Raw genomic sequence first — 17,830 nt, 5'->3', positions numbered from 1 at the left:
AACTTTTCGCGTACAGAGAATAATAAAGTATTTGCTCTTCCGACAATGCAGACATTAAATAAAAAGAAAAAATAATATTTTTTATTGAAACTTCCTGAGAAAGTCTTTCACACCAGGGGCCGTTTCTATTTCAGCGTCTCTGATATAAAATTCTGGCAAAAGGGAAACTGCAGAGCCCTTGGGAAATGTGAGCATAGCATTTCAAACCCGAAATATCAAACGCATTCTGGGAGAGGAGACGTTTAGTGCGTGCACACACACACACACACACACACACACACACACACACACACACACACACACACACACACACACACACACACACACACACACACACACACACACACACACACGACACACACAAAGCATCGGAGTAGATGAGAGTCAGAATGCTTTTTACTTCGGGCCAGACATAATGTGAGGAGGGGACGTAAACCCTCACCGGTCTGAAAACCCCATTAAAGAGTGCATCTTATCAGGAGAGGAGGAAGCGGCTGTGAGCTCATCTCCAATCCCACTGGCAACTGATACTCCTCTGACCTTATTAACTCAGTACAGTAAAGCACCCAGGCGTGCAGCAGCAAACTGCCCAGGAGGCCAAGCCGTGCCCAGGAGAGGAGGCTGCCGCTATGGACTGTAAGGCACAAATACGAGCCCAACAAAGCGGGTCAGGTTGCATTTTCACAAATTAAGCTTCTGATTTGCTTCGCGGTAACACAAGCAAAGCGTACACACACAAACACACTCACCTGGATCGCTCCTATGTTCTCCATCAGCTGGTCGGTGTTGGACGCCCCTAAAAGGACAGAGCTCACCCCCTCGTTCCGTAGGCACCACGCTGCAGGAGACCAGTAAATAGGGATGACACCCCTACCGTGATTAAACACACACACATACACACACGCAATACCCGAGACGCAAACACACGCTGATTACTATTTGCACATGAAATGACAGCCGCTCCCTGATAAAATAAACCAACTGCTATACTACGGCAACATTACTCATCAGGACCTCGACACTCCACTAACACTGGATCAGCAATGGAAGAACCGACCCACTCATGCACACACCACAATATAAAAATGACTCCTGATCAGATGCTGCTCAATGCCCGCCTACATTACATCAAATTTCAGTACTATACCTTAGCTCATGCCGTGTTGAAAATGTAACTTGGCATAGCTCACTGCAGGTAAACTGAGTCTCGTTGTTGCACCATGACTAAATGATTTGAATGGAAAAACCATCTGGTGCTTACTTGGTTCTAAAGTTGTTTAAATACAATGTCAGATCAGAACTGTGTCATTATTTAGCTGAAATGAAATAAACCAAATGCAGAAGCAGCGTGTGAAAAAACTGAGTACACATGATTCAGCAGATTGTAGAAACACCTGTATGAGCATTAGTCTCTCACATCGGTGTGGACGAATTTTGACCAACTCTTCTTTACAATGTTGACTCTTCCACAGCATGTCTTTATCCCATCTTCCTTCTCTCACTCAAACCGGTCGCAGCAGATGGCCCCGCCCCTCCCTGAGCCTGGTTCTGCTGGAGGTTTCTTCCTGTTAAAAGTGAGTTTTTCCTTCCCACTGTCGCCAAAGTGCTGCTCATAGAGGGTCATATGATTGTTGGGCTTTTCTTTGTATGCATTATTGTAGGGTCTGCCTTCCAATATGAAGCGCCTTGAGGCGACTGTTGTTGTGATTTGGTGCTGTATAAATAAAACTGAATTGAATTGAATTGTTGCTTCAGTTCACTGAGATTTGCAGGCATTTGTTTATCCACAGCTCTCTTAAGGTTGTCCCACAGCATTTCAATCGTGTTCAGGTCTGGACACTGATGGATTGCAACATGCCGACTCTTTTTTCAGCCATTCTGTTGTAGATTTACTGCTGTGCTTGGATTTATTCTCCTGTTGCATGACCCAATTTCAGCAAAACCATTACCCGTTAGAAAGACATCCCCAACTTTAACACCATAATGCTTTAGTATACAGTGGAGCTCATAGCTAACTCAGCGGCTGCAACTTGCTGTGGTCCTGTGGCTGTAAAACGAGCTCAAATCATCATCCCTCCACATCAGTCCTGACATCTGGTATGAAATGTTTGTGCCGTTTTGTTTTTTTTCTAAAGGTAGCGCTTTGTATTATGAACAGACATCTCCATTTCTGGTCTCATCTGTCCAAAGAACATTGTTCCAAAAGTCTTGTGATTTGCTCAGATGTGGCTTTGGAGCCCTACGTCGTGCAGTCATTTTCTTTTTAGCAAGAAGAGTCTTTTTCCTGTCACCACTTCCAAACAAGACATACTTGTTCAGTCTTTTTCTGATTGTACTGTCGTGAACTTTAACATCTAAAATGCTAACTGAGGCCCATGGAGTCTAAGATGTAGCTCTTGGGGTTTTTTTGCAGTGTTGCTGAGCATTGCATGGTCTGTTATGGGGTAAACGTGTTGGGACATTCACTTGTGTGTGTGATGATTACAAACTGTTATGAAACTGCCAGAACTTCTGCTTTTATAGAGGTGATCACGTTTGCTAATGACCAATTAATCAAGTGCCTTTGATAAGCGACCTGTGTTTGTGACTTACCATCTTAATTCTATAGAACCAGTAAGGGTGTACTTAATTTTTCCAAACACTGCTTCTAGATTTAGGTTTGTTAAATATTGACTGTGTAATTTATTGTGTGATGTTCATCTGTTTTTCCTGGTATATATATATATATATATATATATATATATTTTTCATAAGACTAAGTTCCCATCCCTTTGTAAAGCACAGGTAGTGAAGCAGGAACTTGCAAAAAACTCATGTACAAATACTTCAGAACCATTTTCAGGTGCAAAGCCTGAGTAAAAGAACTACATCTCAGAGCAGCTCTCTGCTAATAATGTTCAGAAAACCTGCCTTTTTGTGATCACTGCATACAAATACAAACACACACACACACACACACACCATCCTTGCTCAGTCTGCCATTGTAATTGGGAACTGTATTATGCAATACAACTGCATGCTCTTGAAATTCAGGAAAATACACTGGTAAGCAGATTACAGTATAATGGAATGAGGAATGCTGCTGTAAAAATAGTGGGATTATGATTCTACATAAATCTTCAATAAACATGAGAATACGGCCAAAAAAAGAAGAAGATCTTCATTGGGAGTGATGCAGGTGCAGACCTTCCCTCAGGCTGCTGAGATACCGACTACATTTGTTTACTCAGTTCTCACACTTGCAGTCTGATTCCTGAATTTACCACCTGCTCAAGGAGTCTCGGGATAAAGCCCAAGGCGAGAAGCAGTCTGTTATTGTTTTATAGTTTTTATTTAATGCTGGAGTGACACAGCGATCTAGAAGACTGCATATAAATGTCCCGTGCTGCCTACAGGAGTGCTGGAAGGATTTATGGTAATTGAGGGAGAACCGAGGGTGTCCACTAATGGCCCGTGAAACCAAATCTATGACAGTGTATTACTGTGTGGGTGAAAAATCTGCTGTGATCTGTGCTGAGATAGGAGACCGACTGCGAGATTTATTTGCCGGGTTCCTCTCGACTGCCACTTTAACGACACTTGCAGGACTCTGAGTCTTTGGGGTTTGCACATTTACTGCCCGGCAAGTGAATTGATACGAGTCATCCTCTGGATTTATATCTGATACTGTGTGTCCCTGTCCCTTTAAGACGCACTATTTACCTTTCTTATTGTTTTATTTCTTAAATAGTCCCTGTTTTCTTGTTTTTCCCGCATAAATATACTTTTTTTTTTTTTTTTTTTTTTAACTGCACACTTACAACACACACACATACGTGACAACACAACACACCAAGTGCCAAACCAGACAGCTGCGAGAGCGGTGCTGACCTCGGCCTGTCCGAGGCAGAGGGACGGACAGACAGACAGAAAGAGAGAGAGCGGCAGAGTGTATCTGCGTACCGATGGCGAGTTGGGGCAGAGTGCAGCCCAGCCGCTCCGCGATTGCCTGCAGCTCTTTCAACTTCGCCTGCTGACGCCGGCCCTCCTCGCTCAAGATCTTGTCCTTCAACCACTGGTAGCCCTGTCGAAAACACAGCACACCTGCTCAAAAACACAGCCCTGCTCACACCGCTGCGCTGCAGCTCCTGTGTCACCAGGGCCTGTTTTTAAACACGTGACTCTGTCTCCTGCTGTCTACACCTCAGCCAGGGAAACACAGCTCACTCTATGCTTTTGTAAAAAATAATAATAGTCAGTTCATTTATAGCAGATTTACAAACATTACAAAAATTAAATATGTTAAAAAAGTGTTAGTTTTGTCCCAGCTGAGTTATACAGTAGCTTTGATATCTAGCTGGTAGATCTAACAATACAGAGGATGTGATTAGTATCACAAGGATTCACTGACTCAACGATCCAAAACACCACAAACATCCACAGACAACACTGAGCCGAACGGGAAGCAGCACATTCAACATAAGTCACCAAAAGTACTGCACGACACCAAGATGGAGAGCTTACTTCATGAACCGGCAGAGCTCAAACCAACAATCAGTGACACACGATCCACAGAAACACAACATGCCACTCCAGCACAGAGGGACAGAATACCAATCAGGTGTAAGCTTATGTGTTGAGCTGTCTTGGATCTCTTATTTTTAAAAGTCTGCATGCTGAATGCTAAAATATATTTCAGCATCACAACATGACATGATGGAAAGTGAGGGCTGCTGAGTTCATCTGTCACAAATACAGGATTGAATCCCTGAAGCCGCGTCTCCTCTTTAATCATTTTTAGTAAAAATGGACGTTTTGTTTTCTTCTTTTCCTGACACAACACATTGAATTGATTCCCGATTCATCTGCCAATTTATAAAGTGAAACATTTTTATTTTTAAAGTGTTGGTATCTGTAGTGTCAAATAAAAATTCACAAGTCAGCACGCACACGTGCCGCACTATTATTGTTGTGAGCGTAGGTGTTTTGTGGTCATTTGCGTGGAATAAAATATATTAAGCTGACACCAACTGACAAACAGTGTGTAGCAGCACTGCTTGTGAAGCGGTACGCAGTGCATGGCGTCGGCATGGCACTGAAAACACACAAGGTTACAGTATGTGGTGAGTAACAGAACCTGAAAGACACAAACACACACAATAAGCAACCAGCAGTGAAACGCAGCACAGTGACAGCGGCACAGATGATCAGAGTGGGATAAAGAAGGAGCACAGCGAGTGAGGCTTGTCTACCTTAAGGGAGGCCCGCGAGTAGGGAGGGACCCTGCCATCGTATTTCCCTGAGATGATCCCACAGGCCAGCGGAGACCACGTCATGGCCCCCACACCTGAGAAGAGAAACATGTGATCACCACTGAACAATTTTTATCAGCCATCAATAAATTTTAAAAAAGGGCTGAACTTTGCTGAGTTGATGATGACCATTTCTCTACTTCTCTTAAATCACACTGACTGTTCACACACTTCCACAGCATGTCTTTTATTCCGTCTTCCTCCCCTCACCCAAACTGGTTGCGGCAGATGGCCGCCCCTCCCTGAATCTTGTTCTGTTGGCAGTTTCTTCCTGTTAAAAGGGAGTTTTTCCTTCCCACTGTCGCCAACGTGCAAGTGGGGTCATATGATTGTTGGGTTTCTCTCTGTATGTATTATTGTAGGGTCTACCTTACAATATAAAGCTCCTTGAGGCGACTGTCTGCATTGAATTGAAGCTAATAAAGTTATATGACAACACAAACAAGACTTTAACCAGCTATAATCAGAACTGCACTGATCTCCAGTGCAGTGCAGTTCTCGTGTTACATTTCTGGAATACTTCCTTTCTTTTCATCAGACCCGAGATCCAACACTTGGCTTCAATTTAACCTTGTGTGTCCACGTGTCAAAAATCCCTCTAGCTCTGTGGGTTTGTGTAAAAAAAAATAACTTTTGTAATGCTTTCATGGATCAATTCTCCACCTGGAGGCACAAACGCACCACTGCTCACCTATCTTATGGAACAGCTCAGGTAGCTGCACCTCCACCTTCTCTCTCTGGAACATGTGGTACTCTGCCTGCTCGCAGATGGGGGGAATCTGGTTGAACTGTCTCGCAACAGAGTACGCTTCCTAGAGAAAAACATGCAAAGAGTTACATAATACAGCAGAGTATGTAAACATTTTGTATTGGGAACAATACTGAACAAGAATAGAAATAGTAGATAATGTGAAGCTGGAAATAACTGGAACTTGCGAAGATAGAAGGAATGTATTTTGGACTGAGTCTCACCATTATTTCCATCGGGCTCCAGCGGGATGTCCCCCAGTACATGGCCATGCCTTGGTTTATCACATGGGTCATTGCTCGAACCGTTTCTGCAAGTTACACACAACAAAGATGAGGAAAAAAAAACCCAAGAAGTTTCCCACGTTTTTGGTTACACATACAAACATCTACATATAAACACACTGTTCCACTGGTGGATCCGGTTTTTGCTACTTTTAGATCTGCAAAATGTTAAACCTCTGGATCTGAACACAAAAGCCTGACCCACGTGACTTTAGGCAAGGGCAGCCAATCAAAATAAAGGTAGATTGTTAGATTGTAGAGTGTTAAATGGCTTGTTTCAATGCTGGATCAAGGTGTAGTTCAAGATAAACAAAGCTGCTAGAGTGGAGTCCAAAAATAAAAATATGTAGCTCTGGCAGCAGCACCATGCTCTCCCGTGTTTTAAATGCACCTTAGAACAACACGCAGCAACACTACACATGAGCGAGAGGAGGGAGGTTTGGGGTCTTCACACACCCCTGTTCTCTGCTGGCCATCGGGGCGGGGGGGCTGGGAGGAGGAGTTGGCCGTCCGATTGGGATCTGGGATGCGGGGCCTCCCTGCTGCTGCGGAGCCTGGGGCGGTCTGCTTGCCTCCACCCCGGGGGAAAGGGTAACATCTCCTGGGTCTAGGTGCCGTTTCCCCCTCTAGGGGCGAGGGTACCTGGACCTGGGGTATAGAGTCTGTTTGGGGAGTGTGATTGTGTGTACAGTGTCCATGTATGTCTATCCCTACGTTGGGTGAGTGTTAAGTATTTGTATATGTGTGCATGAGGGTGGGAATGCATGTTTGTGTCTGTTTGTCTGTGTTTATATGTCAGGTCGGGTCTTACACTCCACCTCTCTGGGAACTCCCAGGCCCTCCAACGGCCTATCTCCCCTCACCACAGTCCCTGCCGGTAACTGATGCCCTCAGGGGTCGGTGCGTTGGTGGTTCTTTGTGTCTGGGGCTGGGCGCTCAGGTATGTACCAGCTCGCTCCCGGTGACTACTTGGCGGGGCCTGGTGCCTGTTGCTCAGTCAGGCCTCTTCCGGGGCAAAGGGGGCCCCTCAGGCCTCCGAGCCTGCAGCTCGGTTCACTCTGGCACAGCTGGCTGCCGGCAGAGCCGGCGGGCACGCCACTGCAGCCCCCTCTGGCTTCTGCTCCGTGGCTACTGAGTGACCCCTCATCTGGGGCTCTCCTCAGCTCTTCCCAGGTGGGTGGCACGGATGCCCCTCCGGTGGTCCTCCTTGGGCTCTCGCACTCTGGGGCCTCTGGATGTCTGGAGCCTGGATCTCCTCCATGCCTGCTTCATGCCCTGGGGGACAGGGCTATGGCTCTCTACATCCTCTAGCAGATCGTTACATGGGGAAACCTTTTGAATACAAGCGCGCTGATCCACACAGGTGTTCACTGTTCATAGACATAAACTACACCTTTATTGGCTGCTATTTCCAAGCACATTGTGCGCTGTCGGTCCTGCTTGCTACACAACAACATTCAATATTTAGTATTTACTGCTGTTTACGCTTAGCTAGATTAACGTGATGGTGTTGTGTTTAGTATGTTGCTCTGTTTTTTTTTTTGCTTGTTTTCTCTTCTTTTTCTCTCAACAGGTGATCCAGGAGATTTTTGTTTTTCTTTTTAAGTGCCCTTTCTCACTATCCCTCTTCCCTTCTGTTTTTCTTTTCCTTCATCTTTCTTTCTCCCTTTCCTATCCCTCAGTCATGCCTGTCCCGTCTGTAACAACTGAAAATAAAATAAATAATAACAACAAAGGTTGATCAAATGGAGCAATACGGCAAGGCCAAATGGGACAGGCAAAAAAAAAGAAAAAAAGAAAAAAAAAATATGTAGCTTAAAAATAAAAATAAATAGCCGGCCTTATAAAAGAAAAAGAAAAAACCCATTAACACTCGTTTCACCCTGTGGTGTTTTCCGCAGCACACAATACCTCAAAACAGTGTCCTGGTACTCTAATTTATGTGCATCTGCTTGTTCTTTCTTCTTCTAAAAGAAGCACTCGTTATCATTTGCAATCCAAATGGCCTCGGCCATTCAGGACAGAAGTGGAAAAGCTGATTATGTTAATCAGAATGGAGCATGATTCACCCTGATGAGGATGACATCTATTCATAACAAGGCACTTGAATGACATTAATGTTTAAAAAAAAATAAATCCTAAGAATCTGTCAATTTCGATCTGCAGCGGGCTGCAGAAAGGAAATCCAGTGAAATAAATACGAGACGATGGCCGTATTTGCACCACTTCAGATCTTTAATTGTGCAAAAAGCCTCTTCAGTGGTTTGACAAAGTGGACTACAGCTTATTTATTTTAAGCACAGATGGTTAGAAAATATTTCAGGGGTGATTTATTTTTCTCTTTAATGTGATGACTGGATGTTGCAGAGAGATTAATCTCATGTTACTGTGTCAACACAGCACTGCATTTGATTTAAAGCCATCAGGTGGGAATGTGTTTTTAAAGCATGCATGCTTATGTGCATGATAAGAGAGATTTGAATAAACAAATGATTCTGATAATTATGCTAAAGATTATAACATCAAAATATACATTAGCAGAGGCATGATAAGAGAGCCATGGCACTCAAAGAATCCTGATTACACATCCGCAGTTTAGCTCCTGTCATAAAAGAGCCAGTCAACAGCTGAAACTAGGATATACGACCCAATCAGTGGGTAATGTTGCATTGGCACAGTAGAAGTCTATCACAGGCTTCTACTGCACATCTGCAACCTTAACAAAGATGTAGATAAGTCAAATTACATTCATGCAAATAAGCTTTAAGATTAGATTTGTTCAGTGGTTTGTTGGGTTGTATGGATATTGAAATGCACTTCCATTTATACAGTTCGTTTATAATCTTAATGACTAAAAGTCCCATTTTAACCCCCATTAAGCAACATACATTTATACAGCACTTTAATTACCTCATACCCACGGCATATTCAGAATCACCAGTTAACCTAATGGATATCTTTGTACCGTGGGAGAAGGCATGAGAGAACGCACACAGGCAGAGGTGGGGATCGAGCCAGTTATAAGCTTGCTGTAAGGCTACAGTGCTAACCACTCGACCATCATGGCCATCCATGATAAACGGCCCTGAGCCATGAAGGAAGAAATAATGAGTATTTTTTGTGAGCATCAAAGAAGTTGATGAAAAGCCCTTTAACCCTCATTCTAGGCAAAGCTTTAAAGCAGTTTTTGGTTTGACTTGGTTGCTTTTATACAAGCTGTTTTTATGTAACATTAATTAATTTGTTACATTTTATGTAACAAATTAACGATATGGCTCTCTCCTCACCACAGACAGCATAAACGATGTAGCTTCCAGGTCTAAAAAGCAAAGGTTGATCCTTAAGTAGCCTAAGCCTAAATTCACTCTAATGGGCATCAGGGGGCGAAAGCTGTGGATACTGAAAGACTCTGGGCCCTGTAGAAGTTGCACAATCTGATATCGTCGTGTTGGTGTTGTTCCCAGATCAACATAGTAAATGTTGTTCCAGGATCAACATTGCAAGTGACCAATCAGAATGTTGTGACGTCATACTTTTGCGACTTCGGGAAAAACCGCCGTAAAACAAAAAAACTGCGAGAAATTTCATAAATGCACAAATGGCTTGGAATAACGTCACAAGAATGTGATTGGTCACTTGCAATGTTGATCCTGGAACAACATTTACTATGCTGTTCCAGGAACAACACCAACACGACGATATCAGATCATCCGTAGAAGTCTATGGTTTCTGTGTTTCTGTGTTTCAGAAAGGTACATTACCCAGCACATGCTCGAATGCTAATGACTTGTGATTGACAAATCGTTATCCAGTGAGTTGAGTAGTAGGTGAAAGCAGTTATTTTTATGTATTTATTTGATGTTACATAGGTAGGCGAGTGACAAACTATTATTGCTTTTAAATAGGGCTTTTCGATATAATGATATGTATAAGATGACGATATGAAAACGTCTATCGTTTCATATTATGCTATCGTTTGTTTTGTGGTGTTGCAAAATAAACTGTTTACGTCAATATTTTTCATCGTTTTGATGGTCACTGTAGAATTTCTTAAAGTTCTCTCTTTCTCTTATATTTAGTATAACCACACTATGGACGGACAAATGACTGTTCTTATGCGTTGTCGTTAGCAACAACAACGGTCGTGTGCCTCCGCTGTCCTCTTGTTTATTTTCCACATAAACCTTTCAAAATAAAGCTGAAGATCCTGTTGAGATTTTTCAAAATCAACTGAATCACGTGAAATAGTATATGCTGAGTGTTTACAGATGAGAAGCTAAAAAGAGCCGTCAGGTGCTAAAAAATAAACCTTAGAAAAAGTTTTTCCTCCGCAGCACGCCGTGTAATAAATAGTCACAAAGAAAATTGCGGCTGTTTCAACTTATGTAACACTCGACTCCAGAGTAGATGGTGCTACCAGCATGTTGAGATGTTTATTGCTGCCTCTCCTGTTTGAGGTGGTGGTGGTGCTGGTGGTGGGGTTTTTTTTTTTTTTCTTAAGGTGGCCTGAATGAGTTGGTCATGTTTCAGCGGCAGTTCTGATGAAAGATGCTTATCCCAAATGGTGTGTGGAGCCAGGTGGCATGAAGATAATCATCTGTAGTGTTTCATGTGCACTGTGTGTAACACGTGTGAGAAATTAAATCACAGAGCTCCAACTCAGCCTGTGTGTGTGCTGTTGAGCAATATCTTGCGTTATCTGACTGTAATTTCCGTCTTTTTATCGATCTAAGTGATAACTTGTTTTGTTCGACTGCAGACCAAATATAAAAAATGTCAGATAGCGATCGAAGCGTCCCAGACAAGAGAAGGAACAGGCATATAATAAGACGGGCCCTATCACCCATCAATAATCCATCACACTGATGCACTGTTTCTCATAAAAGAGTCGAATAGACCAAGCCTCCCATCTTGGGAGTGTGTGCTTGTCTTAAGGGGTTTACTGTGTTTACTCTGACAGTAGCTGTTCACTTCCTCTTCACCCTGTTTACCCCTTCAGCTACTGCCAGCATAAAATACACCAGATGGCTTTAGCACTACAGATTGGAAGACGCATATTCAAAACTGCCCATTTGAACTGTGTGCAATCTCTAAAGGGCAGAGGGGCATAAGAATTGCCTCGACCTTTACATTAAACAACACCAACTACTTCTGCTCAACAAGATCCTGAAGTATTCTGGAAGAGCCAGCTTGAGCAAAGTAGCAAACTGAAGGCAGAGAGATGGCCCCTGACCGGACTACAACCCGAAGAGGAACTATAACACGGGAGCAGATGGATACTGTGTGACCAGCTGAGCCCCCACACAGTTAGCACTCTGCCATTTAAAGGTCTTCAGCATCCGCATCCATCCTCATTCTGAGTGTGGAGGTGGAAGCACCAGGACAACAGGCAGCATTTAAAAATAGATGTTTCAGTTACAAGAGATTTGTATATCCGAGTCTTCACGTTGCAGTCGTCATAGAGACAGAAAGAATGCCTTTTCTCTAAGCACAGTATGACAACAAGTGATAAAAAGGTGATAAATAGGCAGAAAAAGGGTAGAGACAATAGAATTGCTACCTTCCATTGGTGTATTAGGGTCCGGTCTGTTCGCGAAAACCACATCCACGTAGTCTAACTGCAGTCTTTCTAAAGAGGCTTTTAAACCTGGAAAATAGGAGCCACAGTTGAGCAGCAATGGTACTGTGACTGCAAATATCAAAGTGTATAGAAAAATTAGTGCAGAGGATTATCAAACTGCATACTTTAAGGCAAGGCAAGGCAAGTTTATTTGTTTAAATGGGTTACTGACTGTAGCCAAAACTTTTCCAATAACTCCAGGGGAGGCGTCAGTTTCTAAAATGAAGCTTTGATTCCCTTGACCCAAAGCTATTAATTAATTTTGTTGTTGAAGTGTCAACATTTAATCCAATAATACGCAGCACTGCTACTTACCTTCTATAATGTGTTTTCGGGATAAACCTCTTTCAGTTTCCGCTCTATATGAAAACAAATACAAAAGAAATGAGAGTGTGTTTGACACCATTATTTAAAATGTGACTGGTACGGCTCCTGGACGGTAACATAATATCATTTTATCCTTTATGAAATATGAGCGATGTTTCCAGCTTTATTGAAAGCACCTGACAACAGATCAGTTTGGATGACACATGATCCCATTACCAGGAGCATCAGGATCAAACAAGTCGAGAAAAATTACACGCGAGGGTAGTTTTTCCATTTGGGCAAACAGAGTTAAGGATGAAACTTACTTTCCACCCCAGAAGATCTTTGTTGTTATCACCAAACTCGAACGTCTGGAGAAAGAAAAAAAAAGTAAGCACACATCTGTTACAACATCTGCCAAGCAAACATGCTGAACTACATCAAAAAAAAAAAAAAAAAAAAAAAAAAAAAAAAAAAAAAGCACTGGAGTTGCTTATGCACATGCACAAACTATAATCTTTAGGTCATTCATGCGTTTCTACCTTATTCTATCAGCATCACTCTCGCACACATCCTACAATAACGGTGTCTGTGCCAGAACGCAAACAATGCCAGTGAATGAGTGCTGCAAGCACATAAACCTGATCTGATATAACCTGAGCTATACAAATACTCATACAGGACCGACAAAGTAGAAGACAAGCCACTAGAAGTTCATCCATTATTCATCATCTTTGAGGAGGAGACACTGGAGTGTGGCAAGGCTGCCCACATTAATCTTTCATCTCCCCACCTTACTGTTCCGGTTCACAACACACAAGCCTCCCAATATGTGCAGAGGAACGAGATGATACAAGATTAGGCCGGATGGCTGGGAAGGAAATTTAAAAAAAAAAATAAAAATACAAAATGCAATTAAAGTGTGCCTCATATCATACCTCCATCCTTTCTTCTTTATGATGTTTCCGAGCACCACCTCTGCCCTATGAAACAGATGGAAAGAGAGCATGATTAAAAAAAACATTAAAAAATAATAGATAGTCTTAAAATGATATGAGCACTTATATCCGACTGTCTCAAGATTTAATTGTTAATTAAAGAACGCAGTCCAATTCTGCGTATATACACCACAAAAGTAAATTTTTATAATCGGAAGCACCTGTTTAGGACTGGTGGCTGTGAACTAGCTGCCAGGTCAGAGCCCGGTCCCAGCTGTGCTGTCAAGCCACCACCAAGTCACTCATTAGCAGCCACAGGGGTGCTAATGAGTGACATTACGTTCAACACGGGGCTCATTAGGGCTGGGCAGAAACCTGTCAGCAGGATGTCTCTCCAGCTCCCTCTGACAAATAATGAGACACCTCCTTGTGACACAGTTTCACATAAAATCCAACTGACTATAGAGGTAGAAAAAGCGTCGTGCCAGCTAAGATTTGTTTACGTTTGCCGATGAGTGCAGCTAGCAGCTCTAATTGACACAGTTTTCAAATATTACGGCAAGTATCCGATTTGTGCACAAATTCAAGGACCACAATTTACCCACAGCACAGCACATTACAGCTCCTGTCAGTGTGACAGTCTGAACAGTTTCAGTAATGTGCAAAAGTTTAAGGTATCAGAATACTTTATTAATCCCTGAGGAAACTGTGTGGGTTACAGTTGCTCCAAGACAGTAACAGTAACAGACTAAACTATTTAAATAGTGCAATATGTTTCAGATATTACAAATTTAAGAAATGGAACTAATATCTACAAATAGCTCAATTATAAATATCAAGAATATTACAGAGGTGGTTATAAATATCAAGAATATCAAGAAGTTTAGGAGTTTTAGATTTGCACAGATCACACAGCAGATTGATCATCCACGCATTTTAAATCGCAGTGAGAGTCACAATGGCATACCCACAACCCCCCAAAAAAGACAAGAGGCCACAAATGGTAAATTCCTAACCTAAATATTTCAATACAAGATTACTTGGCAGAAAATAATAAGCTGGCTCTAATTATGTGGAAGTATTAAGGACAGCTGATACCAAAAAGAATGGCACAACGATGTTTGTATAAAGTCGAATAATGTGCAAGTTGTTTTTTTTTTTTTAAAGAATAATTTTGAAACCTTTTCATGTTTATACATTACTTGAATATCCTGGTATTTCTGTATGAAACATAAATGGGGAAACTACCTATATTTTTGAGTGGAAGAACACTTTTGTAAATCTGGAATTACTTTTAAATTTGTTTGAACTTTCAAGAATAATAGCAACAACAATTAAGTACAAAGTTGGCAGGATCAGTTGTCAGGTTAGCCCATTATTCTTAGGCCTCTGAAAAAGGGAAACAATGTATAAAATCATCAGCAATTCCAATTAATGTACAATTTTCTGTTAAATCTCTTAAATTACAGCTAGAAATCTGCACTTCAGTTACAAATAAATCATTCATATTTATGTATTTTTTAAAATCAGAACTATATTGATACACCAATGATTGATAACCATGGGTTATTATGTATCATAACTCAAAAAAAATTAGATTATAAGCACATAATAAACTTTGTAGTGCTGTACCCTTTTTCCTTTTTCCCCCTGCATGCTAATATTCAACAGCTATGACCAGTCCTGCTCATGTGTACGACTTGCTACTATATGTATGCAAAGCATGGATGTATAAATGATTAAAGGCTACGTTAACACTGCAGGTCTTAATGCTCAATTCAGATTTTTTGATCAAATCAAATTGTTTTGTCTGCTTGTTCACACTACAAATAAAATGTGACAGCAAACGTGCTCTAGTGTGAACCCTCAAAGCAGCCCGCATGCGCAAAAGAAGACGTCACACACAACGCGCTCTGTTTAGACCCAGACCAAACAGTATTGTTTGACTGATGGCCCTTAATGTAAAGACTTTGGATTTGATGCGCTTTCGCCTGCAGTGTGAATGTAGCCTTACTTTAATATTCAGGGGCCATTTGTTTGTTTGCTTCGCTTTTGTCTCTGTTTCAGTTGAATATTAAATCCTGCATAACATTTTTGTACCATTTATCACCACCTTTTGTTTGCCATTTATTAAAAGATAAATTAACTTAAATATTCAACCTCCCCACTCGTGTGTTTGTGCCTCTGTACATTCTGCTGATCCAAACAGCAGCTGCCCAAGTACAGTAGACACTGCATTATTACTCCGAGTGATTTCAGCCTCTGCCAGCTGGACTCACATCTTTTTTAAACAACGAGCAATGAACACTCCCCTGAGAGCAATGATGTGTGTGTGTGTGTGTGTGTGTGTGTGTGTGTGTGTGTGTGTGTGTGTGTGTGTGTGTGTGTGTGTGTGTGTGTGTGTTTCTGGCTCTTAGTATTGCCCCTTTGAAATGTGAGTAATTTGAGTGACCAAACATAAGGTTCACTGAGCCTCGAGCAGGTTGCCTTTCTTCATCCACCCATTAATTAAAGCTTTGCTTTATTTCAATGCTGAGTTGCTTTCTGACTTAGGGCAGAAGCAATGATGTAATGCGGCACTACTCATGGATTCTTTATATTTTATTACTTTCACATTCTTCAGGGCTTATGCCACCTGTTTTTCACCATGTCACGCATTTAGTATTGATCTCCAGCAAAATGCCTCTGAGCCTGAGAGAAAACAAAGACTAAAATTCTGTTCTGCCAATTACTGCCATACTTTGAAAAGCTTTCGTGCCATGTGTGCTTGCTGATAAGAGCAGCTACATGGGTTAAGCACAACACATTTGTTTGTGCAAAGAGACATATTTGTTTATATTTCTCAGAAACAGTAGCTCATGTATTCGGATGGATATGCTAATCAAGCATCACAATCAATATTTGAATATTCTTGTGCGTTCAGTGTTTTGTTCCGTGACCAATTTTTTAGTTGAGGGCTAAGCTACAACAAACAGCTTACAAATCTCATTTATTTATCTGTCCAAGCTCCCCACACAGAATCGACATCACAGCAGCTGACTGTGCAGCCACCAACACCACCACTTCACATCCTCCAAGCCCGACTGATAGAAAGAATCCTAAGCCACAACCGAGGACTTCACATGAAAGCTTTTTCCATTATGACGCGCAAACTGTGTGATTTGTTCGACTCCTTCTCGTGTGTTTGTGTGTAATATAAGCTCCTTGGTGCTGCTTTGCAGTGGAAGCTGTCAGGATTAACACCTGTGCAACACATTTCGAGCTGTGTGACGTGCTGTCACAAACACTTGCACGTGCCAGGCTTGTCCTTTCTGTTCAAGTGTGGTTCTGGTTTATGGCAGCACGATGATCAAAGCCAGAGTTGGTTTTGCTTCTGTGTCAAAGATCAACCTCTCTCATGAATAAATCAACAAGACTGCTGAAAACTCCCCAAAACATTAACATCGTGGTGTGATGACGTGCATCAGACCACAGCTGCTGAGGCATTAGATGCGAAACGAGGACAACCACTGAGACCTACAGCTTGTTTCTCCTCTTTTGTTATCTTTTGATTTCCCTTTCTGAGACACGGGGACTCTGATGCATCTCCCCAAACATAATGGAAAAAATAGAATAATCTCAGGAGGATTTAAACAGGATACTTGCTCCCTGTTAATAAGAGACACTATTTGCAAAGGATAATCCCTTAGATTATTTCACAGCACCCAGGCTACTACAAAGCCAGACTAATCCATACTGGAATTTAAACATCCACTACATCCAGCAATAAAGCAACATGCTTTCTGAGGTTAAAGTATCATCACTGCCCATCCCCTAAATTTATGCCACGAATACCCGAACCCTGACAAATGGCACTTTTCGTTGTGAAAAGCAGGCCAGGCAGACATTAATTTCTTCTCCTCCTTTAATAATAGCCAAGAAAATGAGGAGTTGATTCATCGAGATAAACATACTGTGGAGCTTACTCAGAGGCTGAATGCCATTAAACTACTGTTTGAGAAGAGGGTAAAATGAGACGACATAATTATTAGCATCAGTTAAACCTCAAACCATGTGAAAAAAAACGATGGAAATAAAACATTTATGCATTTCCATCGGCATATATTAATTTAATAAAGGTTAGTTTGTTTAGAATGCACTTTGTCACAAAACAGCTCTAGCGTGTCCGCTGTAAAAAACAAAAAACAATTAAGATACTCGTGGAAAATATACGTAAAGAGAGATGAATCCTGTAACGCCAAAAGAAAATTCATCCACCCTGGGACTGTTGCAGAACGTCTCCAAGCCTCTGCATATGATGTCGATGTTAAATTGTAATGTTGTGATTGTCATGTCTTTTCTGTCTTTTATTTAAATTAACTTATATAAAAAGAAGGTCACCCAGAGAACCCATCCTCAGACGACTGTCCAGATTTTAAGTTTTAAAGAAATTCTGCTTTACAGTTTTTATGTATTCTAGGAGACAAACAATTCAGTGCTCTCAGGAAATGTGAGATGGATATTTGGCATATTGGTAAGTTACCATAAGTAAAGACAACATGCTGGCACCTTGACTCTGTATTACATCATTTCTAAATGTGGAATATTTGTGCACCACTATAACTCAAACACCTGACTGGAGTCTGCAAGTACATAACCTCTGC

At 41.7% G+C, this 17,830-nt stretch overlaps 1 protein-coding gene across 5 annotated transcripts in view; it reads right to left on the bottom strand.

Annotated features, from left to right (window-relative positions):
• The window catches only part of kcnab2a (potassium voltage-gated channel, shaker-related subfamily, beta member 2 a), a 93,237-nt gene that overhangs the window by 3,667 nt on the left and 71,740 nt on the right, over window positions 1-17,830 (bottom strand). For all 5 annotated transcript variants that reach the window (XM_040052285.1, XM_040052284.1, XM_040052286.1 and 2 more), the window contains 9 exons: window positions 13,188-13,232; window positions 12,576-12,620; window positions 12,259-12,302; window positions 11,884-11,970; window positions 6,264-6,349; window positions 5,983-6,103; window positions 5,232-5,326; window positions 3,943-4,063; window positions 750-838 (listed from right to left, as the gene is read on the bottom strand). In XM_040052285.1, the coding sequence (XP_039908219.1) occupies window positions 750-838; window positions 3,943-4,063; window positions 5,232-5,326; window positions 5,983-6,103; window positions 6,264-6,349; window positions 11,884-11,970; window positions 12,259-12,302; window positions 12,576-12,620; window positions 13,188-13,232 (733 nt within the window). The remainder of the gene's footprint in view (window positions 1-749; window positions 839-3,942; window positions 4,064-5,231; window positions 5,327-5,982; window positions 6,104-6,263; window positions 6,350-11,883; window positions 11,971-12,258; window positions 12,303-12,575; window positions 12,621-13,187; window positions 13,233-17,830) is intronic.

Source organism: Simochromis diagramma, unplaced genomic scaffold (genome assembly GCF_900408965.1).
Source record: "Simochromis diagramma unplaced genomic scaffold, fSimDia1.1 OVJJ01000389.1, whole genome shotgun sequence".
NCBI lineage: Eukaryota > Metazoa > Chordata > Actinopteri > Cichliformes > Cichlidae > Simochromis > Simochromis diagramma.
This window is presented reverse-complemented; position numbering and strand designations above follow the sequence as displayed.